A 27,197-nucleotide genomic window follows, 5' to 3' on the forward strand; every position below is an offset into this window, starting at 1 on the left:
TATGTGACGGTCTGGTGCTGATGAAACACTAGCAGTAGCCTGGACAGGTAGACCGTGTTGTCTGAGTGAGGGCTGACTAGAATTATACGCAGGGATGTGCGGCCCAGTATTTTAAACATCTGGTTAGGTAGATACCACCAACTACATAGATATGAATCTATATCAGTGAGCAGCTATTATTATATCCTCACTTTTACTGCATCACTGGATATTTTCTCTGGATATCCTTCATTACATTTGGGTTCCATTAGCCGTATCGAGCTAATTTACCCTGCGGTTTGGTAGCCCTGCCTAATCAGTGCCTTTAATACGTGTGCGGCCTTTAATATTTAGTGTGCGGTTGTCTCTGACGCTTACAAATCGTAAATCTCTTTCTTGGTCCAGCTTGCTTGCGGAAACAATCTGGATCACGCGACTTTTGCATTCTGGAAATTCAACATTTTCCACCTTTGAATCAAAGGTGGAAAATGTTGAATTTCCAGAATGCAAAAAAAATCAAAGTTTGATTCACCGTTACAAGCTTTTCTGTGGAGAACTCATGGTCAGTACTGCCGGTTCTCACTTACTTATAACAATTCAAGTACTGTCACACGAATGAGCACGTATTAGAGGGACTATAAGTGATTACCTTCGAGTGATGAGTATCGTTGTGGCAATTTGTTCACAAGAAATGTCCCTAACGGGGATAATTAGTCTCGGTGGCGGCCTCATTCCATGCTGCAGCTCAGATCATCCGAACAAAATAATGGTACTTGTTCCACTTGTCTGTGAGTCATATTGTTAAGGGAGGTGTACGTGCCCAGTGCCCACCGATCAGTAAAAGGAGCCAACCGTCTTTTCGAACGAACGCTCTTTTTATAAAATGCAATCTTTTCATGAAAATTCTATTTTTGTATGCCCTATTGCTATTTTTGTCTCTAGAGAGCAGTTTGGATCCTCTTTGTGCGACTCTCTGCAGATTTTTCTCAGTGTTGCTGGTGCATCATGGCGTCTCGTCCCTCATAAACTCCGACTTATAGCCCTACTCTGGACCCGAAATGACTTCAATCGATTCAATCTATTGAATCTTGGTGCGAAGCCCTGCTGTAAGTTAATTCGACGTAGCTAAGACGCAGATCATATTAACTTCACTTTGTGTTGATCACATATAATGTTGATGGGGTGGTGGAGCGTGTAGATACGTGTGGAGTTATGTACACACTCGTTACATGCCCATAGTTCCTTACATTCCCAGCTAGCACTCGTTACCTAGTGGTCGTCACGTACCCAGCCCCGGTCCGTCCAGTGTGTACATTCAATCAGCACTCCTTCACCGCGAACCATACAACCTCTGGTACTGGAAGTTATTTGGTGGCTGCTGTTTCCTGCCTTCCTTTTTCCTTAATTGCTTGTTTCTCATTATAAGCTACTGCCAACCTCTGCTTTGGCCGTCATAATTTCCTTCTCTGCCTATTTCTTTCTCTTTAGTCCTCGTTGACCCTCCTCCTAGTATTTCCTTCTTTGCTTATTTCTGTCCTATTTTATCGCGCCCTCCCTCACCCGTCCCGCCTGTGGCTACATATCCGAGTAGTTTCACTGACTATCGTGCGGTTTCTAACGACTCATTTCTCAGCTTAACTCAGTCCTCAAAGTCTTGTGAATATTAACACCCTTTTGTTGTGATGACCCTAGTTTTCTCTTCCTCAGCTCCTGGTATCCCGTTCTCTGGAACCCTCACTCAAGTAATCACATTTCTGCATATTTTTATCTTTAAATAGAATACCGTTTAAAGCGGTTTGAAGTAATCTAATTCCTGCATTATTTGTATATGGCTACTAATGATAAAGCCGATAAAAACCATTCACTGTAACCATGGTGTCTGCCTGGCTTCTTATCAACCTACAGGACCGCCAACAACCTGGCAATTGCAAAATTGTTGTATTTTTTTGTTTTTATCGCGGAAAAAAACAGTCACAAGATGCCGGATGAGATTTGTCTGATAAAGAACTTCAGTGTCGAGTCTCAACTTGTGCTTGCCTTTGTTTTTGTTACTTCATCCGTACCTTTAAGGCTTGAAGTTATCTTTTTAAATCTAGTGATAATTTGTACCTGTTATAAAGCCCGATCAAATAACTGATCGAAACCAGAACTTTCTGCGTTTTTGTGGCGTCCTGATTTTCAAATTAACAACTTTGAACGTCACCAACTTGGAAGGCTACATGAATCATGCATATTTGATGAATTCATTAGGCATTCACGCATTCTTTGACTTGATTAGATCACCTCCATCGTTCTTTGAGCCGCGCTCTGCCTCACTACACCGGCTCATTTAGCTACATTTAATGAACATTATAATGCGTCACTCTCCGGACCTGTAGATTAATGGCGTTTGTTCTTACTTCTGAAACTATTCCGTCAGCAGTCCCTCTCTCTCTCTCCCTCTCTCTGGCTGGCTGGCTGGCTTGCTTGTGGCGGATAGATTGGTTACATTACATGCAGTTAACTCTGGTGAGTCTGGAAGCTGCTACCCTGGTGCGTGTACATACACCTCCGTATGAGTGTGTCAGTACCAGTCAGCGAGCCAGTCAGCTGTGGTTGTGGGGTTGCTGCCGGCCTTTACGGCGGAGCCGCGTGTACCACGCCAGGTTAAATTTAATTGTCTGTCTGCGAAGTTACTACATCAGAGCTGGTGACTCTCAGAGATTTTCCATTTCGCTCACTTTGCTTTAGTGTTTTGTCCGGCCTTTCGCGATCAAAGGTCCTCGCCTTTTGTTGTGACTTTTAAATTTTAATCTCTCCTTCAGTAATTCAGTTGTAAATTGTTATTCTAAGTATAAGTCTGGGTTTATTCCTGACATGAAAATATCCGGTACCTTCTCTTCTTGACTAAGTAAGTCTGAGTATAAGTACGATACTCAAGCTAAACCCTGTAAATATCCGGTATCTGATATCCACAATCCCTTAAAGTACTCGCTACATAATACGGTGTAACCCAGCTCCACGCTGCTTGAACTTACCACCTCCACCAGCTCAAGTAGAAACAGCCCTCAACCGGGACACACTTTTTGTAACATTACATGTGTTTATCTAACTTATAACTTCTAACTCATTACAAAGCTCTCAACACATGATAAGCGCCTCTATTATATAATTGGATTTAAGACACCGGTCCGGAGAGAGAATATTACTGAATTCCTCGACCGTGTTCAGTCCGTAATCTTTTCCATAAACCTACGATTTATGTCCTGAATATTATATCCTAACTTTCTGGAAGGCTCACAGACCGGCACCGCACGGTTGACGACTTTTGGAATTAGATTACTTTTTGAGCCCTAATTTAACTGTAAGTGAAGCCCCGCCTCTTACCCCCTCCCTCTTTTCTCCCCCTAGGCTGCGCTTCATTTACCGACTCTCTCACCTCTCTCTTTGTCCACTGTAACCAAGTTCTCCATACACTTCCAGCATTACTGTAGACATGTGTGACTGGGTCGGGCGATAATTTAAACTAATTTATATTGTCAGTTGTCCAGTTCTCTTTCTTTCAAGCGGTGAGTATTACCCCGTGCTTTATAGTACCGGTATACGCTCCACTGCTTTAGCTTGTTCTCGGTGCAGTATCCTTTCTTCTCTTTTTATCGTTTTGTCATCTCCGTGCTCCAAGCTCACACGTGATGAGCGATCAGTTCACCTGTATTTGTCGAGTACTATAAGATTACCACTACATCTGATAACGTAACTCAGAGTCAGGCCTTAAATCAGTATTAAACTTTGCTACACCTAGTATCTCCTGTAAGTAAAGTAAGTGAGGGTCCGTGAGGGTCCGCTTTTTTTAAACACGTATAACCCTCCTCTTTGATGTGTCATAATAATGTTCTCGAAAGCTAAAATCTTAAGCTTCTTTGCAAAGATAGAAAAATATATGCACTTTGACATTTCAGACGGCAATATATGATAATGGGGCCCTTCCTTCATTCTCCTTCATGTCCCCCGACCCTTTTGTCATGTCACTGCGATCGTGATTGGCTCCTCAGAAGTGGCTGCCGTCAAGCTGCAACTCTGCAACTTTTACACCGTAATATATCTCTATCTTATTATGTTGCAATTCGATTGCAGCTGATGTCCTTATGTTGCGTCACCTCCTCTTTTTGACCGATGTAATCTCATCAGTATAGTTGAAATGAGGTTAGACACCTGAAACAATTGATTCAGTCTCCCCAGCCTCCAAGACACGCGTGACAGACATTAATTTCCATTAGTTTCTGGAGTTAGTTCCGTTTGATCTGGTATTTGATCTGGTATTTTATCTCAGTATTTAGAATAGTTTCTAAGTTCGTTACCCCCGAGTTACCAAAGATCTGTCCGGATGTCTGACGGTCCTCTCCTCGTGTGCAACTAATTCTGATCATCAGCTACATACCATGTTTTCCCGTATTTTATTTCCGAATCTCTGTCTTTTCTTACCTTGTCCCTGTATCCAATTTTTCATTTTTCTCGGATCCTGTCATTCGTAGTCGTGTGTTTCAAATCAGAGGTTAATATTGCGGGCTCCAGCCTCCAAATAACCTCCATATCTGTATTCTAAAGTTTGAATCCCGGAGTTTTGACTCTAAGGAAACCGAGCATATTTTACATTTCTATTGGTCGATGATCTTTTATTTATGACAAGGATAGATTGGCATTGAATTATTGTAATTTTCATGGCCTAATTCTTCGTCTAAAATCACCTACGTTATGCATTTGTAAAATTGTTACAGCACAGCTAGCAGCTACTCGCAACCTATCAAATTTCTCAAGTACATCACAAAGTTATGAAAATAAAATTATTCAGATGATTGCTCCGTTGTTAGGTCATGGTTCACCAGCATACACAAACTACCTAGATACCATGATCTAATACCTTCACCTAATAACGTTATTATTTTTGGGGTATTGTCTCTCCCTCCCTCCTTAATATAAGCCGTCAAATCCGGGCTAATTTGATGCTGGAGACGGCAGGACTGTCAAGATGCGCGGACACATGATATATAAATAGCGGTATTATTGGTAACCAAATTCCGCAGCTTCCCCCTTTAAAACCCTGCACTTTCGGCCCACTTTAAATAACGGTTTATGTAACGAGTTAAGGTACCGAGTATGATTCTGTGTTTAGCGGAGCATTATATTCAGTGATTGTTAAACCTATATATATGCATTGTTCGAGTCGTCTCCCGATTAACGAGCCCTGTTTTCAAGTAGGATCGTCTCTCTAATTTTCCAGAAGAATACTCAGAATAACCTGCACAATTCTCTGAGGACCATGTTAGCCTCACACCACAGCTTTAATTCAAGGGTTTACTTCCTTTAAGTTAGTTCTGACAACCATACATCAAGGTTCACTTCCCCTATTTTATAATTAAACCTAAAGCTAGTGGTTCCTTCCTTCATTTCGCAGTACCATGCATTAAAAATTGACTTCCTCAAATATTAGATTTTGATACCGCCACCCACGTAGTGTTTCAACATAAAACACCCGAACCACGAATATTTATAGCACAACTCCCCTCAACTTAAAACTTTAATTTCGATGACAACTTTTCAAGGATCCAATTCCTGTATCTTTAACGCAGTCCTGACAACCACAAACACTTAGTTTACTTCCTTGTTTACTATGTTCCGACCTCAGCATACTTAGAACCACAAATAGTTGTCATCGTATCCTTTGTATGCCGGACAATAACTACATCTAATTCTAATCCTGCAACTCAACACTACTCCTTAAATCTCAACCGGCTGTTTACATCCGCCCTTTCTCTGTTTTCGTTTGATTTGTTTCATACCCCTCACTGAGGAGTCCTCAGCATCCAGGGGATCTATTAAATAGTGGAATATGGTCATAACTGGTGTGTTAAATTAGATTTTATTCACATTATCTATTGTTCACAACATATCCGGTCCCATGACATCCTGCTAACCAGATGCCCACTCTTCTAAACTCAATTACAGAGGCCGGCGTGTTATAACGTGTACCACCAGGGCTCTGTTACCGCCACTATAGCAGGGCTCGGTGTGATTGTAGTGAGCACAGGTGTTCCCCGGCCGGCGTCTGTACGGGACACACGGCCCCGGGACGTGCTCCTCTCTCGTTCTGTGAGTGGTGTTGTAAGTGTGAGTTATCACATTCACGTACACTGTGGGCTGGCTCCGGTTATGTTGTGGTTTGTGGTTTGGAGGGAGCCGCCAGGCTCGGAGGGCGTTGTGACTGAGTGTACGTGTATCGAGGGCTCGTTTCAGACTTGCATTTTCTATATTTCTGCTGGTCAATTTGCTATGGAAATTATCCCATGATAATTCCAGAATATTTATCGGAAAGATATCCTGAAATGTCATTTAGCTATTATAAACGATTTAGAAAACGGCCGAAACGACCCATGAAATTCTTTAATAGGGCCAAATTGATTGCAAGTAGGCCGAATTATTTCTGAATCTTCTTTGAAAAACCTCTCTCAACTATCATGTTAATTTAATCACAAAGGTTATATCGTGCAGGGGCGACCAGAAAGCCCTTTATTATTTATATCTGCCCAAATTGACTGCAAACGGGCTGAATTTGTCCTGACTTTCTTAAAATCTTCATGGACGTACCGGGTCGTACCACGACATCTAGTTGCTTTAGCTTGCTGCTGTAATTTTATCCCAATTTACTCTTGGATTCAATTACAAGGAATTTCTTTTGATACGCAAAAATTCAAAGTACTAAATAGTTTTTCCGTCTTTGACTTGGTTGGCTTTTTTGACTTTTTAACTCATGCAGTACAGGTGAATCTCAGCTCAGATATTAGTCGGTTGTTGTCAAAAATGACATTTATTCGTTTCCCTTTGCAACTCTAATAATAATCTTGAGTATCCTCTAGATTCTAAATCCAGCATTGGAACCTATCGAGGTCACGTGTGAACCTATCAAGGTCACGTGGTGTCGTCACGTGCCTTTACTGCACCTCCCACTGTACAGTGCGCACTTTCAACCCACCCTGATCTCTGTTCTAGTATAAAGTTCCCGCTAATTTAGACTCCTCCGTCCAGAACCCACTGTGCCAATCAACAATTCCAGGCTTGGAGATTGGGTACGAGTAGTACTAGGGCAGTTTGTACCTGCTCTTCCGAAATCCCCGTTTCTAGGTAGTTGTACCTGCAGTTCCCCGTTTCTAAGTAGTTGTACCTGCTCTTCCGAAATCCCCGTTTCTAGGTAGTTGTACCTGCAGTTCCCCGTTTCTAGGTAGTTGTACCTGCAGTTCTCATGTTTGTGATAACCTTTGTGCCTGTTACTGTGTGTTAGTCCCAGGGACCGACAGTGTTACCTTCCCACGCAGTAATAGAGAACCTAACGGAACCTAATTGGGAACCTAACAGAAAACAACAGAACCTAATAGTGAACCTGGATATAGCGAACATGGTCCTCTCTCCGTCACTTAATCCGGGGCTACCTGTTTACCTACTTCTAGTATGTGACCTGTGACCTGTATAGTAGTAAACATTCCGCTCTAGTTAACATGTTAACTGGATATTTTAACCCTCCTCGCTAGTTTTACCCTCCCCCGGCCGTTTGACTTGTGAGTTGATGATTAGGTGGTATTATTGCCGCATTACCGCTGAATTAATACCACATTAATCTGCTCATACTGAGTCAGCTGCTCCTACTCGCATGCTGTGCCAGATGGATTAAATTATCACTCCTAATCTTGGTCAAGGTACTTACTCCCCCATTGATTCAGTTTCTCTTTAGTAGTTGTGGGCCTCTCTGAGTCTGACGAGTTGTTGTGAACATTATTGAACCATGCTGTTCTGCTCATAATAATTTGATATTTAATTTGATTTTAGTTTCAAGTTTAAAATGAAATTTTAACATTCTAGTTGGCTTATTTTTCCCACGATCTAAATCACTCCATCCCCTCCTCCTCCTCCCAGCAGACACATGTAGCTCCTTGTCAGCGGAACATTATCTTTTTATCACCTATCCTTCTATAAACTGGCTACTTCTCGTTTTTCTCATTTAAATTATCGTCTATGATGTTTCTACTTTATGTTTCTATTTTATCTATCTCTTACAGATTTTCCTGCACTAGAACTTAAAACTCTCTCTCCTCACCGAGACTGGAATTTAAATAAAGCATTTTTAATTTATATCAAACATTGTCCTGGCAGGGGTAAGGTTTCCGTTCCCTCTTCCGTTTTAAATTTGTTGTTTAATTCAGCTTTCTTTCAGATTCCTGAAATTCCTTATGTTTTATGCATTTACACATAATTATATCCCGATTTACGTAATTCTGGGTGCCCATTGGTGCACGCACGGTTAATGGTGGTGTAAGATTTATCGTAAAGCATTTAGTGAGTGCTTGTAACCCTTTACATCCCACTTTTTCCTGCTTTTTCGACCCACGAACGAAGTCATTATTACTCTCCTACTCGGAGTAAGCGCCAAACCTTCAATTTTTCGCCGTATATTCCAAAAAATGAGGCTTCCTCCTCTTCTAAGTTATTCAGAATATATAATACGATATATCTTTACTTTCATATAGCGGGTTTCATCAGCCTGTCAGACAGTCACGGAGTACGTGCCTTACCTAAACTAATTCCTCGTAATTTGAACGTTTCTTGACTATATTATAGCTTACATTCTCTAGATCTCTCGTTACAATACGTGCTGTGCTTTAAATCTTTAGGCAGGGCAGTTTTTTCTGTTCTGTTGAACTTTCTTGACGTAGCTGGATACTTGACGAAAGTATAATTTAATTGATGCGTGATGGTTTGGTTATTCGCACACTACAATTTAGTCAACTAATAACTCTTCATCAGCCGTTTTTATTGATTCGCGATACCATAACCGTTTAATCTTATTTTATTGATAGCGATGACTATAGTGTTGCCAAATTAAATAGGTTCCTGAATCCAACATGAAGCTCTAGCACCCACTTCAAATGCACCCGAAAAAAATTAGAAGAGGGTGCACTTTTATTTAAGGGCCAATACCATCTGACAACACTATGGTGATAGCTGAGATATTATGCTCACTTCTGGTACCTTTATACTGAGTTCGATAATAGAGTAAATATTATCTTACTTATATGTCTCCCTACTAGCCCTAACATAAGTAAAAGAGAAGAACCAAATGTCAGCAACTCCCCTTCTCTCCAACCACCCAACTACAACAACACTGCACCCTCTCTAAAGACCAGATCACAACACTACCGACCTGAAGATCACACAGCGGATATTATCCAGATATTAGTACCACCCTTGAGAGAGCCGTATTTGCTGTACGTTCTCTGAGAAGGATGCCGACTCAAGCTAATGGACAGATCAGGGGTCGGAGGTACTCTCTCCCCAGCATGCCGTCTAATGTTGCCCGTACAGGTAAACATTTTCAATGAAATCTTTACATTTTCAATCCGAAAACTACTAATTTAGGAGTTAAATGATTTTAGTTCTTTATTTTTGTTTTTCATCTCTTACTGGGTTTGTTTAAATGGTAATCTTGAAACTGTCGATGTGTTGCTTATCTTGGTTCACAACATACTAGGGGTTGGAAAATTTTCTTGAAAATTGGCCATTGGGACAATGAGGGTATTTTCGCTAATTAGGGACAAAGAGGTGTCGGGGTTAAAGGGAGCAGGAGGGGGGGGGGACATTGCACCATCATTTACATTCTAGAATACGTCAACGTGAGGCAAAGTTAACCGCCACTAATAACCCATATTAGTAATACAATAATAATAACCCATATAATATATATTATATTAATGTAGAGCTTCACCTCTGTTTGGTACTCCACTTTGGCCAGACACCTTTCGGGGACTTTTAGTCGCTTATCAATATATCGAATTGGTTTTTCAATGGTCTAATATCCCTGAATATGCCAATCTTCACCCGGGAGGAAGTTCCATAAATGTCACATATAAAATGAGACGTTATCCGTTACGGATTATCATGCCACTCAAATAAAATCTCTGTCATTTTCACATTAAAATGTTTCCTATCAAACTGACTCTCTTTGATCAATTTGTTGTGCCTGGCACGGAAATGTAAAATTCCTCGTTAAGTTAGCATTCTTAGAATTTTACATAACATATATATATATATATCGATGAATATATCAACGTATAAAATACTCTCCAATCATATTTAAGGCACGAGGGAGGGCGTTTTTCTTCAGTCAAATCCAGCAAATTGTACTGTAAAATTAACACGTCTTGTTATCTACAAAACCCTCAAACGGAGATATGATTGTCTGTGTGTCCTTGCCCGTGCGGCTAGACGCCCCACGTTTCCCAAATTGCCGAATTTACAGCTGGTTAGAGTTCTTACTTCTTTGATCTATGTGTGTCACAAATTTTGCATCTAATTTTAGAAGAATTTTACGCTCCACGAATCACGGCCGTCAAATCTCAATTGATAAGCATCTGCTTACTAATTTGAGGCGGAATACCTTGAGATCATCATCTAATTCTGGGTGATCTCAGAATATGTGTTACAACTGTGGTCGTGTAACGGTAAAATTAGCTTGGGCCGCGTACATTCCACGCTAGGTTACGCTGAGCTGTTACGCAACGGCCCTTTTCAACGTTCACGTGCCGCCGCGCAAAGTGCTACATTCCCTCAGTGTAACATGTAGGGCGTGCAGGTTAAATCACTGCTAATTTGAACGGTAAACCTTAGCAGTTCAGCTATTGCTGGGGAGGGATTTCACGGTTGGGTCCCACACCTGGGTTGTGCTTTGTTATAGTTGCATTAACTTGTAGCTCTTGATCTGCAGCCCAGAGAAGCTCTGCAGCTTAATAATCAGATTTTTAGACATGTATGGACTTTGTTTTATAGGGTGTTGACTCTCGGCTCTTCTGGCACACTAAATATGATAATATTATGTGTTATATTATATCTTCTTTATAATATTATATGAGTATATGTTAGCTGATATAATTGTCCTAAGTATGTGTACTCACACATAGCCTATCAAACATACTGTGTGCGGTTTGACCTGATCTCTGGATGGCTGCCAGCTGCTTGTTCTATAACCAATGGGAGCTGTTGGTTATGGAGGGCAGCCACTTCCTTTGGAAAGCAGCCAGTTCCGGTATAAACGCTTCCTCTCTCTCCTCTTGGTTTAGCCACTCTCTGATGCTCTGAAACAACGTACTCATGACACCCAATATTGGCATGGATACTGGTCATGTGTATCCTTTTCCAAAGAAAAGGAAAAGTCATAATTCGTATAGAACTGTGGCCCCTTCCCATGTTCGAGTCTATGATTTGATACGAACAGAAACATTTACAAAAGAATACTTATGAAAGGGTTCTTGACGTATTTCCTTGAAAGGTGTCTAGAGTATTTCATATAGACTTTCGATTTCCGTTCCGTGCAAGTTCCGGGAGTTAAACGGGTTGAGATAGCGCCTACTCCAGTAGAATTATTGGAGTCTGCAGCCAGTTTAATCGGTTTGTGTGATGCTATATCGAGAACTGCTAAGTTGAACTGCATTGTTGAGACCCAGTCAGGATGTTTCAGTAATAAGGAACATGTTTAAGAGATAGAGAGAGTGATGGAGAGAGAGCCCGCTACTCCTCCTAATCTGTACCTCTTCTGCACGTGATATCTACTTGCAGCACCTCCAGCACCTTCCCCCTCCCAGCACCTCATCATGAACTTGTCCAGTTATTCTACAGATTCTCCCGGATACAGCCCTCCTGTATCTAGATCTGCCCGTCAAGCTCCAGTATCTAACCCTGAAGTTGAAGTGTCCTGTTCCTTGTTCCAGAGTCAAGACCCCTGACTCTAGTGAATTTTGAACTTTACCTGAAGTTCTCCAATAAAGTTTACGTCAGTACGAGATATATATCTCTGGAGAGAGGTGTGAAGCCTGTGATCTGCAGTCGAGCTGGTAACACCTCGTATTAGAAGCCCTACCTTTTACCAGTAATCTACCACACCGGCCCAGTAGACAGCCCCTTCTACCTCCTCTCCAAGCTCCTTCTAGAATCACCTCCGATCAGTTGGTTCAGCCTCCCCCTCTCCTCCTCCCCTGCTACTATATGTGGTGGAATGTAGGGTTGAATGTAAACACTCCCACCAATGTAAACAACAGGCCACGATAGGAAGTAGCAACCCAGGACGGTTATTATTAACTCACACACCACCACCCAGCAGCAGCACACTGCTAACCGTTATAAGTGTGCTGCGTCATCTTGCTAATTGCGTTTTCTCCCACTGGACACGGCTTCTCTCATTCTCCGCCACTCTCCGTAGCTCCGTAGTAACCATCCACACGCTGCACACATACTGGTCAGCTTAGTACGTTATTTTTATTGTTTTCTGCCGCTTGTTAGTAGGAGTTGTTTAGACCATGACGGATCCGTTAATGAGACGATACCAGGTTAACATGGCAGCTTTGGATCCCAGACCTTTGCTATATTTCGATAAGGAGCAATCTACGGTGTTCCGGGCTCTGAGTCGACAGAGACGACCTGCTTTTAGACAATCTTCAACTGGGGACAGCAGGAAGTTTTCGTTCAAGAAACTGGAAAAAGACAAACGATCGAAATCGTTTAGTGACATCAGGTCAACTGGTGAGTAAGGCCTGTTTAGTGATTAAATCACCAAAATATATGGCTCTTATCAAGGAATTACTGCTTGATGATGTTTACGTTTTTTTTGCAATATTTTCACCTCGTTAGTCCAAGGAAATCCTGCACTTCACTGCGTTTCCCATATCAAAAGTCGATACACACGTATTTATCGGAAGCCTTGATATAGTTAGCTTTGTTGCTGGAATATTAAATCATCCCTCTAAAATTAACTGTACTTATACCGGATGGTAGGGCCGGAGAAAAAAGGAGAAAAAATTCCTTCTATTCCTTCCTTCTCTTCCGGGCAGGAGTATCAGTTTTATGTAGCAGCCGGAGGATGTGTGAAATGTCCCGTTATAGTACTGCATACCCATATATGCCTGCTCAGTGCAGTGCAGTGCAGTGCAGCTGTTGCTTTCGTCACTTGTCCGCGTCGTGCGGCACTTTAATACGCACATGGTATGCGACCTCCATCAAATATGGACATGTATCCCAGCACGCATTTCCTTGTCACTTAGTAGTTCCCACCCTATCGAAGAGACGCAGGGAGTCCTGTATTTTCTGCACGGAATTTAATTTGTTTCCTGCTACATATCCTCGTTTCCTGGTCTTGGGTTTTAGATGCTTCTCAACGCTTTAGTCTATGTTTTGGTGTTTTAGCTTTGGTTGCAAATTTCTCTTTCTTAATACGTTGTGTATAAGTACATAGTTTGTAGATAAGATATAATCAGAAGTTTGATACTGAGTAACAATACTTGTTAGTACATTGCGATAAGCCTGCACTAGTGTTACTGCATATTATTGCACAACCTTAGTCTGAATGAAGTAATAGCTCGGAATCGTTGCTTGCGATCTGCAAATTGTTGCAACAGATACGCAGCAGTAGTATGTTTTGCAGTGTTGTGTTTCATTGCTATGCCATTTTCTTGCGTCATAATTTGAACTTAATCGATAAGCGATAGACGATAGGCCCCTATATAAAGGCCTTGTTGCTTGCTCCAGCATTCTCGACCACATGACTCCGCCGATCAGCTCATCTCCTTCCTCTGCTCAATAACCAGTTGAGAGTACCATCTCAGTACCATCAGGGTACCGTCCCGACTGATATTGCAATATTCTCTCTCCACCTGTCAGGAGCGCTCTAAAAACCTGTCACCACCACCTCTGTAAACTAGAATTTTAACTCCATAAAAACGATTCTTTAATAAAAATCATACTTTTACAGCTGTATCCTCTGCTCTCATTTTATAACTCGACCATTTCCCCCTCTCTCTCTCTCTCTCTCTCTCTCTCTCTCTCTGGTACCTCCCCGAGTTGAGTCTCAGAGAGCGGGTCACATGACCAGACATTTCCAACTGTCTGATTGTGTTGAGAGTGAGTGGTCGGAGAGAGAGAGATGGCTACTGATGGCTACTGATGGCTACTTGCAACCTGGTAATATCCGGCTGATAATAACTCGGCTACCTCTCTCTCTCTCTCTCTGTCTGGCTTGAGGAGCTGCTGCTGCTCTGTTGCTTGTCTTATTAATATCTTGTTATGGAAAGTAATTTGCTGGTCCAGTTTATTGTTGTAAATATTTGCAAGACTTGTGCAAGTAGTATTCGTCGTGAAAATTTAGCACATAATTCAATTAGCTCGAATTAATTTTCGTCTTGGTGGACTGGAGCTGCTGGTATGATTTGTCTGGAATTAATCGACTCTATCTTTCCACGATTTCTATCCAGTCAAAACACCTCCGTCTAACATATACTCGTTAGATTCTCCTATAGTTTCACTCGCTTGAGTTTGTACGCTTGCCAAAAGGCCAGGGCTGGTAAGTGGTATTGGTAATGGTTTTGGCCCCGTAAATTGCTGTGATGTCTTCTAATTGATACCTTTAATGGCTAAGTATATACTGATGTATTTGGTTGCCAGCCGCAAATAGTTTTAGCACCTTTTATTACTATTAGGAACACCTTTTATGGTCCTGTAGATTGTCATGGTTCTCAGAAACTGGTTTTATCAGAAGTCATGATTGCTCCAAATCCAACGAACTACCCACCACTTATCCTGTCAATCTGACTCCGATAGAACTCTGTGCACTCTAAAGCTCTTAACTCCACTCAATAATAACCACAGTTCGTATTTCCATTAGCAGTTGACAATCTCAACTGAGTTGTAGTCTTTCGACGAGTCACCTCAAAACTCGGCCTTCTTTCTGATCTCTCATTAGAACACACTCTCAGTCTCAAGTTGAGACTGAGAGTGGGCTGCACTTCTAGTGTTGAGACTCTCAACCCAGCAAGTTTATACGGCAGGGCGGCGCTTCTTGCTCACAACACAGTTACTAGTTTCCGGATTGAATATATGGTGTTAAGTGCTGTTCGGAAAGGGTATAACTTATAGTACACACTGTCTTATACCTCATTATCTTGAGTTAATAGCTGTGGGAAGGGACTCTGGTACCTGGTACGGGTTGAAATGAGGGCGTGTGTATTTCCATTAGTTCCGAGTTATATCCTCTGTTTAATTGAGTATCATCTCCCGCTCGTAGCTGGGTTTCAAGTTAGAGCAGTTATTGTTCCCAGATCAGCTGCGTTTACTAATGATTGTTGTATCCGTAACTTGTTGATTTGGTCTAGATTCTCCGTTCAGGTACTGGTTATCGTACCCGTCGCTTCCTTCTTACCCACAGTCTGCTACCTCGGAATGTCAGACACTTGTGTCACGTGTATGCCCAAATACGGTCATACTCAGAATCTCCGAGTCTTAAAGCCACATCAGCAGGTTTTCCTCATGATTCCCGGCTTCCACCCTCAAAGTGCACTGTGCCAGTAGCGTGTCTACACCCAGTAGGAAGTTCCAGTAGGTGATCTACCTCCTAACTGCTCATCAGTGCTCGTGCCTATCACGTCTTCTCCATACTTGGCAGTCATCAGTGTATTCAGTCACGTGATGACTGTATATGGTCACTACATGAGCTCGAGGTTGTTCAAATGTAGTAATATTATTACTGTTATTACTAATAACAGTATGAGACTACTCTCAGTGGGAGCTGGTACAGTGAGCCCACGCACGGCACGACACGTCCCCTTGACAAACATCCTACACACTTGCAACCTCATTTAAACTCTGCCGTCCCTCCCCCTCTGAGGAAAACTCTGTAGAAATGTTATCTGAACACATGCATACTTTCTCTACACTGGTATTTTAACACAGCTCACACAGTCGACATGTTGTAACGTGGCGCGCCACTGTCGACTTTGCGTTCACGTGCCCCGCTGTGTTTTGTTAAAAGGAGGACAGTTTTAGAAGGAGGAGTGTTTTAACAGCAGCTCTCTCAGAGAAGATGCAGTCTATGTGAAGTTGAGATAGAGATTATCCTTTGCTTGATTGCCACAAACTGTTACAAAGGGCTCGTATATTATACGCATGCTTGTTCGGCGTATGATAAATGAGATTACAGTTTAGTACTGTTTTGTGCAGTTTATTTGTGTAGTGTTCTACATTTGTGCTTTTTTCTCTCTGATTTTGGTCTCTCTGATTTTGGTCGTTAACCTGGTATATTGACATCGTGTTTTTGCTTTGTTACATTGCAGTTTTACTCATCATATCACTTATTAGATTTAATCATGTTTAATGAAGTACATTTGTGGAAAGGAGAGCGCCCTCCTGATCAGACTCATAGAAATATATGTAAGTTCGGAAGAGATTTGGAAGAAATTTTAAAACTGGATAATCACACACGTATAAATGCGCATGCTCATAGGACTCATCGATCATCGATCAGTCATAATCCCCCCCCCCCCCCCCTACAATCTTTAAACCGTCTGTTTGTTTGTAACCTGTGGTAAAGTTGTCATGTTGTTGTCTAAGTTTATGATTCGGTAATATCTGATCGCATCTAAAATACTGTTTTCAGATCTTAACCCTTTTTGTACACATTTTCTAAATTTTATTCCATTTCAGTTGCTCTATTGAACAAGAGACCTTCAAACCACGAAGTACGAGACATTAGCCATCAAAATGTAAGTACCACAATATCAACGTACCAAACGTACCATTGTAATGGCTCTTATCTTCATCAGTTTTAAACCTATTTGCTTTGCTGAATGTCAGAATCTGTAACTTGAACTGCCCTAATCTTACTTCCCGCACACCTGTAACACATGCAACCACCTCCAGGGAGTTCCAAAACGTCAGCACTCACGTGACACTGAACAAACACTACACCGTCGAGTGAGTGTTACAGACAGCCACATCTTCCTCCGACCCTCCTCCCCTGTCGAGTCGGACGAGGACTACTTCTCAGACGATTCCGACTCGGAGAGCTGGAGGGACAGTGTTAACTCTGATGTCCGGATCCTCATGAACAAGGACGACGAGGAACGTCTCCACGGCATCTTCGAGCTGATCAACACTGAGAAGAACCACATCAGGGATCTGAAGATCCTGATCAGGATATTCAAGTACAAGCTTCAAGAGAAGAGGTTCATAAACGAGCCGGAGTGTGACCAGTTGTTCCCTGCTCTGGATGACTTGTTAGATTCGTGTAGTAAGTTGTACACCCAGTTGAAGGAGCACATGGAGGAAGAAATAGATTCCCCACATTCCAGACATAACATCGGCAGCATCCTCATCGATAACTTTAGTTGTAATACTGAAGCCGGACGTTGTATCAGAGGTGCGTATGCTCGATTAGGTGCTAAACAGCTCATTGCTGTCAAATATTATCGTGAAAAAAGCAAGGATAAAGCTTTTAAATCGCTGATGGATAGCCTTGAATCAAAAAAGGTATGCAAGCGAAGGACCTATGCAGATTTCTTACTGGCTGTGACAACCAGATTAACCAAATACCCCCCACTGCTGAAGAATCTCTTCAAACATACCCCCGTTTCCCATCCCGATTATAATAGCCTCAGTGAGGCCATATCAGTAATTGAAGAAGCTCTCCACTATATTGACAATTGTGTGAGACGCGAAAATGAGCGAACTGAGCTTAAAATGTGTAATGATAGGTTCGAAGTGAAGGGTCGATGTAGTAGAGAATTGAAACGATTTGATCTAACTTCAGATAAACGGAGACTTATACACCGTGATCAAGTGACACTTCATTCAACCAAGACTGGTAGCAAGGACACTAAGCACCGCCACCAGCTCTTCCTTTTCAGTGACTATATTCTTTTGCTCAAGGAAAAAGACAATAAACTCATTCTTAATTTCGACGACACGCAGTGCCCGGCTATCAAGGTCAAGAGCTGCCTCGTCAAAAATGACAGTTTAGAAAAACTAGGTTTCATGTTGATCAGTAACTCTGGGAGAAAACCAGATTCTCCTCAAGAATCAATAACAAAAATCAGTCCCACTTTGTATCGATTTTCCGCGGACACGGCGGACAAAAAGGATACCTGGATGAGGCTTTTAACAGAGGCCACGACGCTGGCTGACGAGGACGATGTTGATCAGACGGTTTCTAACGGTCTCAGCTCAGACGAGCGATACGACGACTCCGAGGAGAGTGATATCGATATTGCGGCGAGCGAGCGGGACCCTTCCGTCTCGTTTGATAGTGATAGTGTGACCGATCTGATGGTATCCGCGGAAACTTCCAGCATAACTACTCCTGGTATGTTTGTTTTTATTCGGCAGTTAAGATCTTGTTTTTTTGTTTGATCTTTTGTCCCCGAGTAATCAGGGTGTTTTCTTTGCATCTCCCTCGCAAAAGAAGTTTTGAGTTCTATTACATTAAATTATTGATTATTCGATTAAGGAGTCCAGATCTTGAATTTCATATTTTTTTCAGATTCGACCCGACATTTAGCGTTGGAAGATATCGAGGAGCATCACGATGATTACTTGGTAAGTCAAACGGGCTTATTACCGAAATATTTTATTCCATACCTCCGGTCCACTACTAATTGAACTTGTTACACTGTGTTCTCTTTAGATCTTATTAAAGCTGATGTAACCCACCCCTCCCTACAGCAAGAAGATCCAACTCTTGATTACGACGACGATGATATAGAGCGATTAATGACCGTTCTGAGGAGTATGAACACCGGGGGAACCAGGGTTCGAAAACCCACCGCGGGTCCATCTTCCAAGAACGCGTTTAACCGACCCTTGCCGCGACAGACCCCGAAGTCCGGAGCCGCTGCACGACGGGCGGTCAGCCTTCACTTAGCTGAGAAACAGGTCAGTCAATGTTTTGATAAGGCGTATGTGATAGCTTTAAAGTGAGCACGTATTAGGACTTAGGAGTCGCTGTAAGATTATTCAGGATCACACGCATATTTCCTATATTTCTCGTACGATTCCTCCAGTTTATATTCACTTCAACTCCACTTCTACTCTTGCCTCTTTTCTCGGGCATGTTTCACCTTGTACAAAAACTAACCAGCCCTTCCCTGAAGCGAGTGGAAGAAAACCGACGTCACACGACCTGTCTGTCAAAGGAGGAGCTGAACCAGGCCATAAACCAGACCCTACCCGCCAACCAGACACTGCAGGACAACCCTGTCAGACAGAAGAGCAGTGATTCTGGGTACGCTCCAGATGATCATTCTCTACACGTCCATCATCAGGTGAGAACAGTTCAAGTGATTTGAAGTTTGGAAATAAATTGATAGCTAGTACTATGTTTATTTGCCGGCCTCGTTTCCAAACTTGCTCGATTAAGAATAAGACCAAAGCTCCCAAAGCTAGACTGATTCGAGCTCATGAGAATGTAGCTAAGTAATCTATTAAAATTAGCGCCCCTCGGGCCAGAGTAAAGCTCAGACATCAATACTTACTCCAACTGTGTGAATATGCGACATATCCGTGTCAATTACATTGCATTATTAATCTTTCTGGGCCGCGGCTTAGAAGTTTCCTTTATTTGTGGGACGTGGGTCACACAAAATGTCCACCTCAGCTCTTTTATACTCACCATTTCTCGTTTTCCCTCTGAATTGTCCTGAGTGTAATAATGCAAGTGAGTGTAACGCTACCGGCTACCATTCAAAATATGTAGGTATAGAAAATGTTGGCAGCCGCAGCTTCCTCTCCCCGGCTGCAAGATGGTGTGTGACTCAATATGTTTCCTGCACACATGTCTGTAATTGGACCAAATTTTGTGCTAGTTTGCGAGTAAAGGTTTCCCAGCTAAGCCATTGGGCACGGAGTACCCATCAAAGTATCGGCTCATTGTCGATATTTACATCAATTACAGTTGAGCTCCGGGTAGCCACTGGCCGTGGCGCCCGGTATGGGTTAGGAGGAAAATTTAGCGCAACAAACAAACTTGCTATTGATTTAATATCATTGAAGTTAGGGGGACAGATTAAATCATGGTATAGATTCTCGTTCTGCAGATGCCATAGAAACTATTTTTGGCCCCATCGGTGTGGGAATGTTATTAGAAGTGACTGGTGAAATATCCCGGTACATATTGTCATACTGGGCTAGGTTGGTGGGAAATTTTCCGGAATATTTTAAGAGTTGCACTTTATTCTGAAATAAAACCAACTGTACGTTTATTACACGTGTGTATCTACCGTTTACCACGCCTCGGTTGGCATGACAATATAGCATGCTTCTTGAAATTCTCTGAATTTTCTGAAGAAGCTGGTGGTTGGAATGTGAAATATGCAGTTAAAAACGGCCCTAACTGTTCACTAGATCACAGCTCTCTAAATATTCTGTAGCTCGCCGTGTGACCCGAGCCGCACTTTGGTCACTATTATAAAGACACAATTGAAACACAACAATGGATATTAGTCGAGCAAAACCGCTAGGACAATGAGACCTTTAAAACTTAATCGTTCTAATATGACCAAAACTGTTTGACACAATAAATCAAAAACTTTGCCACATCTAAGACTTGTAGTTACAAAGCACTACATAACATATTATATTTCGACCATCTAACAATACAATCCTTTCAGCCAAACAACTCTCACGCGCTGATGAATATGAGAGACGCCCTTCTGTGGGTCCTGCAAAAGAGTCGGAAGAAGAGTGCCGAGATGGAGGAGCTGAAACGGGAGAACGCCGAACTCAAGGAAAAGGTGGAGGAACAGGGCTCTGTCATATCTAGGTAAGTTGAGATCTGTGCTGAGCTGTGTAGATCTGTGTAGTTCTGTACTATGTAGATCTGTGTTTGGGTGTTTTCGTTAGGAACGGCTTTTAGAATTACCCTATAAAAACTTTGTGCCGACGATTTATAAGTTCTGTTGAATTAAAAATGCTGTTTTAAATTTTTGTGAGATAATTTCCTTTCCTGCTCTTAATTATTAATGTAATATTGTGATCTAATAAAACAAATCACCAGGTTAGATGAAGAATTCAAAGTTCTGAAAGCAGCCCTGATGTCGGACCAGTCCATGTCCTCATCCCAACGGGCGCGCTACCGTCCCAAGCGAACCCTCAACACCAACACCGACAGTATCACGGAAGAAAAGTCAGAAAATCCCCAGACTCGCGTGTGATCGGCGCGTGACCCTCCGCGCGTTAGCTCGCGTGACGTCATAGACCCACGTGACGTCTTCATGACGTCTTGCCTCCATGTTGAGAGATAGAAACAATGCGTCGTGCTGTCCCCAGGAGAGAGAGAGGAAGGAGAAGATGGACTATCAGACAATATCTTTATGAACTGACACAACTGTCGAAACTCGTTATAGCTGCATCCTTTTGACAGGGTCTTTTTGTATTTTGTATTGTTTTTAATTAAAATTCTTCGCGTTTTAAAATAAAATTTATTGTATGTATTTATCCATTTGATCGCTATTTTGACGACTTGGTTTTACAAGGTTCAACAAAAAGCTGGGCAATTAAGATTTCCGCTTTGAGTGAGAAGTCCTAACATCCGCATTATTATTTAGGCTTAGTAAAACCGCTTCACTCGTCTCAGACTTTGAGGGATAAGATACTTCGATCGTTCTAGAATTTTCGATCGTTGCAGTGATTTTTGTTTATTTGGTCTGGGGTCCTGGGTTTACATTATTATGGTGTGCTTTTCACAGTGCACCGGTCCTGCTATCTGTAAAACTAAAAAATCCACCGTTTCTCAGACATTTGTAAATACATTTAAGCATTTTAAAGTCGTATGCACGTCTGACCCTGGAAGTTTGAAAAGATTTCATGTTGAATATTGATCATTATATCCTATGCTTTTAAGTTTTTATTTTTCCAAAAATTGTTCATGTTTTGCAAAGAGTGCGATATGTAACGTTTCACATTGCAGTGTAAATTGTTTATGTATTCGGAAAACAAGTACGAAGATGTATTATTTCTACAACTACGAACTATAGAATAGCCCGTGTTGGAATTCACCTTTATGCCTTATATTAACTGCCCGTCTGTTCTTGAGGACTGCTAAAAGTAAAAGTATAACTTTAATGAGTACAAAACTGATGGTAATGAGTCCTTAGAATTAAGAACAACAAAAGGTATCTGGTATTACATTTGTAATTGTATCGCCGTGGCTATACTACTATCACTATAGGCTATAGTATAGCCACGGCGATACAATTACAAATGTTAATTCGCCATCTCTACTATAATTCAAAGAATTGTTTTTGTTGTATGTATGTATGTACGACCGCCCACGTGCAAATTAGATGAAAAATAGGAATTTAGGTAACAACCAAAAACTTCCATAACAACGGTGTTTTAATGCACACATGCACGTGCGAAGATTGTTTTAACGTCATTTTGATCGGTTTTGTGGTAATTACGTTGTGTTTTAAGTGTTTTATATTTAAATCGGCTGTATCTACTTCGGTTGAGATGGATATTTTTTGATGCGATTAAAACTTTCTTTCAAAGAATACTACTAGTACTAGCTTCGTCCCTGTTACCACGGGCTTTCTAGTATACTTATAAAAAGTAAACCATATACTGCAGTTCCGCAGTTTCTATTTTAGATTGCCAGTGCCAGAGGACAATTCAGCTTGACGAATGATACTTGTCTAAATTTCTTCGAAGTCTAGTAGCGCGCGCCACTTTCTTTTTGAAATATTTATACCCGAGGCATTGAGGCAAGTGCTACGAATCAAACTCAAAGTAGTACTAGTATAGCGCGCGCCGGATTATATTAGTCCATTAAAGCATTTATGCCATTTGCATTATATTTACATTATTAACAATTTACAAAATAAAACAAATAATTATTTTTACGGCACAATCAAACAATATTATAATATATAAATCAGGGGATGTTTGACTTTGAGGAGGTTTCAAGTGCCGAAGGCCACTGCATATTTTTGGATTTGAGAGTGACCTGTGCATGCTTGAAACCCCCTTAACCATCCACTACGTCAGTACACTTATTATAAAAATATAGAAAAATACAATAATATAAAATTACTTATTGCCTTATTGGTTTTATAGTTTGGTGACACAGAAGAGCCCAGTTGAGTTTTAGTTAAGGTTGTTAAGTTTTAAATGATAGTTTGAAAGGTTAGCCATGTTTTATGGCAGAGAGATATTATGTGTGCAGAGCTGTACCGGATGTAGAATTTGAGATATAATATAAATTAGTAACGTAACAACCAAGTATTATAGGGTCATTTCGATTTTGGAGTGATAGAAAGTGCTTTTTGATATAAGGTTGGATTTAATAACACCTGACGAGGCTGATAACTGATAAGTCTGAATTTTTGGAAGAAATCTTCATTAGCATCACATATTTCGAATACATAAGGGTCAAGGGATTGGATCATTCCAAATTTTCGTTAAGGTGTACAAAAAGTTTTGCTAGGAGATTTCGTTCTACTGAACACTGAAAAGTGAAGCTTCGAATATCTTGCTCATCAAAAATTTCGTGAAAAGAGATGCCATGGCGTCCAAAGTAATATATATATTTAAGTAATATATATATTTAAACTGCCAATACTAATTTCGAATCATCCCTTGTAGCCTTATCAGAATAAAGACCAGGTAGACAGGAAGACAAAAGAAAGAAAGAAAACGACAACAGGTAGGCACGAAGCCAGGTAGGCAGGAGGGTAACCAAATAAGCAAGAAGCCAGGTTGGCTGGAAAACAAAAGAAAAACAAAAACACCAGGTAGGCACGAAGCCAGGTAGGCAGGAGGGTAGCCAGGTAGCCAGGTAGGCACGAAGCCAGGTAGGCAGGAAAACAAAAAAAAGACAAAACACCAGGTAGGCACAAAGCCAGGTAGGCACTTGCACTAGGCAGAAGGGTAGCCAGGTAGGCACGTAGCCAGGTAGGCAGGAAAACAAAAGAAAGAAATAAACACCAGGTAGGCACTAAGTCAGGTAGGCAGTAGGGTAGCCAGGTAAGCACGAAGCCAGGTAGGCGGGAAAATAAAAGAAAGAAACAAACACCAGGTAGGCACTAAGCCAGGTAGGCAGGAAAACAAAAAGAAAGAAACACCAGGTATGCACGAAGCCAGGTAGGCAGGAGGGTAGCTAGGTAAGCACGAAGCCAGGTACGTAGGAAAACAAAAGAAAGAAAGAAAACACCAGGTAGGCAGAAAGCAAGGTTGGCAGGAAAACAAAAGAAAGACAAAAACGCCAGGTAGGCACGAAGCCAGGTAGGCACTTGCACTAGGCAGAAGGGTAGCCAGGTAGGCACGAAGCCAGGTAGGCAGGAGGGTAGCCAGGTAGCCAGGAAAACAAATGAAAGAAAGAAACACCAGGTATGCACGAAGCCAGGTAGGCAGGAGGGTAGCCAGGTAGGCACGAAGCCAGGTACGTAGGAAAACAAAAGAAAGAAAGAAACACCAGGTAGGCACGAAGCCAGGTAGGCAGGAGGGTAGCCAGGAAAACAAATGAAAGAAAGAAACACCAGGTAGGCACAAATCCAGGTAGGCAGGAGGGTAGTCAGGTAGGCACGAAGCCAAGTAGGCGGGAAAACAAAATAAAGAAAGAAACACCAGGTAGGCACAAAGCGAGGTAGGCAGAAGGGTAGCCAGGTAGGCACGAAACCAGGTAGGCAGGAAAACAAAAGAAAGACATAAACACTATGAAGGCACTTAGCCAGGTAGGCAGGAGGGTAGCCAGGCAGTAAAACAAAAGAAAGAAAGAAACACCAGGTAGGCACGAAGCCAGGTAGGCAGGAGGGTAGCTAGGTAGGCACGAAGCCATGTAGGCGGGAAAACAAAAGAAAGAAAGAAACACCAGGTAAGCATGAAACCAGGTAGGCAGGAGGGTAGCCAGGTAAGCACGAAGCCAGGTAGGCGGGAAAACAAAAGAAAGAAAGAAACACCAGGTAGGCACTATTCAGGTAGGCAGGAGGGTAGCCAGGTAGCCAGGAAAACAAAAGAAAGAAAGAAACACCAGGTAGGCACGATGCCAGATAGGCAGGAGGGTAGCCAGGTAAGCACGAAGCCAGGTAGGTAGGAAAACAAAAGAAAGAAAGAAACATCAGGTAGGCAAGAAACCAGGTAGGCAGGAGGGTAACCAGGTTAGGCAGGAAAACAAAAGAAAGAAAGAAACACCAGGTAGGCACTAATCCAGGTAGGCAGGAGGGTAGCCAGGTAAGCACGAAGCCAGGTAGGCGGGAAAACAAAAGAAAAAAAGAAACAACAGGTAGGCACTAAGCCAGGTAGGCAGGAGGGTAGGCAAGTAGGCAGGAAAACAAAAGAAAGAAAGAAACACCAGGTAGGCACGAAACCAGGTAGGCATGAGGGTAGCCAGGTAAGCAGGAAAACAAAAGAAAGAAAGAAACACCAGGTAGGCACGAAGCCAGGTAGGCGGGAAAACAAAAAATAGAAAGAAACGCCAGGTAGGCACGAAGCCAGGTAGGCACTTGCACTAGGCAGAAGGGTAGCCAGGTAGGCACGAAGCCAGGTAGGCAGGAGGGTAGCCAGGTAGCCAGGAAAACAAATGAAAGAAAGAAACACCAGGTATGCACGAAGCCAGGTAGGCAGGAGGGTAGCCAGGTAGGCACGAAGCCAGGTACGTAGGAAAACAAAAGAAAGAAAGAAACACCAGGTAGGCAAGAAGCCAGGTAGGCAGGAGGGTAGCCAGGAAAACAAATGAAAGAAAGAAACACCAGGTAGGCACAAATCCAGGTAGGCAGGAGGGTAGTCAGGTAGGCACGAAGCCAAGTAGGCGGGAAAACAAAATAAAGAAAGAAACACCAGGTAGGCACAAAGCGAGGTAGGCAGAAGGGTAGCCAGGTAGGCACGAAACCAGGTAGGCAGGAAAACAAAAGAAAGACATAAACACTATGAAGGCACTTAGCCAGGTAGGCAGGAGGGTAGCCAGGCAGTAAAACAAAAGAAAGAAAGAAACACCAGGTAGGCACGAAGCCAGGTAGGCAGGAGGGTAGCTAGGTAGGCACGAAGCCATGTAGGCGGGAAAACAAAAGAAAGAAAGAAACACCAGGTAAGCATGAAACCAGGTAGGCAGGAGGGTAGCCAGGTAAGCACGAAGCCAGGTAGGCGGGAAAACAAAAGAAAGAAAGAAACACCAGGTAGGCACTAATTCAGGTAGGCAGGAGGGTAGCCAGGTAGCCAGGAAAACAAAAGAAAGAAAGAAACACCAGGTAGGCACGATGCCAGATAGGCAGGAGGGTAGCCAGGTAAGCACGAAGCCAGGTAGGTAGGAAAACAAAAGAAAGAAAGAAACATCAGGTAGGCACGAAACCAGGTAGGCAGGAGGGTAACCAGGTTAGGCAGGAAAACAAAAGAAAGAAAGAAACACCAGGTAGGCACTAATCCAGGTAGGCAGGAGGGTAGCCAGGTAAGCACGAAGCCAGGTAGGCGGGAAAACAAAAGAAAAAAAGAAACAACAGGTAGGCACTAAGCCAGGTAGGCAGGAGGGTAGGCAAGTAGGCAGGAAAACAAAAGAAAGAAAGAAACACCAGGTAGGCACGAAACCAGGTAGGCATGAGGGTAGCCAGGTAAGCAGGAAAACAAAAGAAAGAAAGAAACACCAGGTAGGCACGAAGCCAGGTAGGCGGGAAAACAAAAAATAGAAAGAAACACCAGGTAGGCACGAAGCCAGGTAGGCAGGAGGGTAGCCAGGTAGGCAGGATAACAAAAGAAAGAAAGAAACACCAGGTAGGCACTAAGCCAGGTAGGCAGGAGGGTAGCCAGGCAGTAAAACAAAAGAAAGAAAGAAACACCAGGTAGGCACGAAGCCAGGTAGGCAGGAGGGTAGCTAGGTAGGCACGAAGCCATGTAGGCGGGAAAACAAAAGAAAGAAAGAAATACCAGGTAGGCACGAAGCCAGGTAGGCAGGAGGGTAGCCAGGTAGGCACGAAGCCATGTAGGCAGGAAAACGAAAGAAAAAAAGAAATACCAGGTAGGCACGAAGCCAGGTAGGCAGGAGGGTAGCCAGGTAGGCACGAAGCCATGTAGGCAGGAAAACGAAAGAAAGAAAGAAACACCAGGTAGGCACGAAGCCAGGTAGTCAGGAGGGTAACCAGGTAGGCAGAAAACAAAAGAAAGAAAGAAACACCAGGTAAGCATGAAGCCAGGTAGGCAGGAGGGTAGCCAGGTAAGCACGAAGCCAGGTAGGCGGGAAAACAAAAGAAAGAAAAAAACACCAGGTAGGCACTAAGCCAGGTAGGCAGGAGGGTAACCAGGTTTGGCAGGAAAACAAAAGAAAGAAAGAAACACCAGGTAGGCACTAAGCCAGGTAGGCAGGAGGGTAGCTAGGTAGGCACGAAGCCATGTAGGCGGGAAAA

At 42.5% G+C, this 27,197-nt stretch overlaps 1 protein-coding gene across 4 annotated transcripts in view; it reads left to right on the top strand.

Moving 5' to 3' along the window:
- The window catches only part of LOC134815579 (uncharacterized), an 86,844-nt gene extending 65,034 nt beyond the window's left edge, over positions 1-21,810 (top strand). For all 4 annotated transcript variants that reach the window (XM_063824120.1, XM_063824122.1, XM_063824118.1 and 1 more), the window contains 7 exons: positions 16,522-16,580; positions 16,738-18,178; positions 18,356-18,411; positions 18,538-18,747; positions 18,966-19,136; positions 20,481-20,632; positions 20,867-21,810. In XM_063824120.1, the coding sequence (XP_063680190.1) occupies positions 16,522-16,580; positions 16,738-18,178; positions 18,356-18,411; positions 18,538-18,747; positions 18,966-19,136; positions 20,481-20,632; positions 20,867-21,023 (2,246 nt within the window). In that variant the 3' untranslated portion in view covers positions 21,024-21,810. The remainder of the gene's footprint in view (positions 1-16,521; positions 16,581-16,737; positions 18,179-18,355; positions 18,412-18,537; positions 18,748-18,965; positions 19,137-20,480; positions 20,633-20,866) is intronic.
- The last annotated feature ends 5,387 nt before the right edge of the window (positions 21,811-27,197 follow it).

This window comes from Bolinopsis microptera, chromosome 5 (genome assembly GCF_026151205.1).
Source record: "Bolinopsis microptera isolate Bmic1 chromosome 5, MBARI_Bmic_1.0, whole genome shotgun sequence".
In the NCBI taxonomy this organism is placed as follows: domain Eukaryota; kingdom Metazoa; phylum Ctenophora; class Tentaculata; order Lobata; family Bolinopsidae; genus Bolinopsis; species Bolinopsis microptera.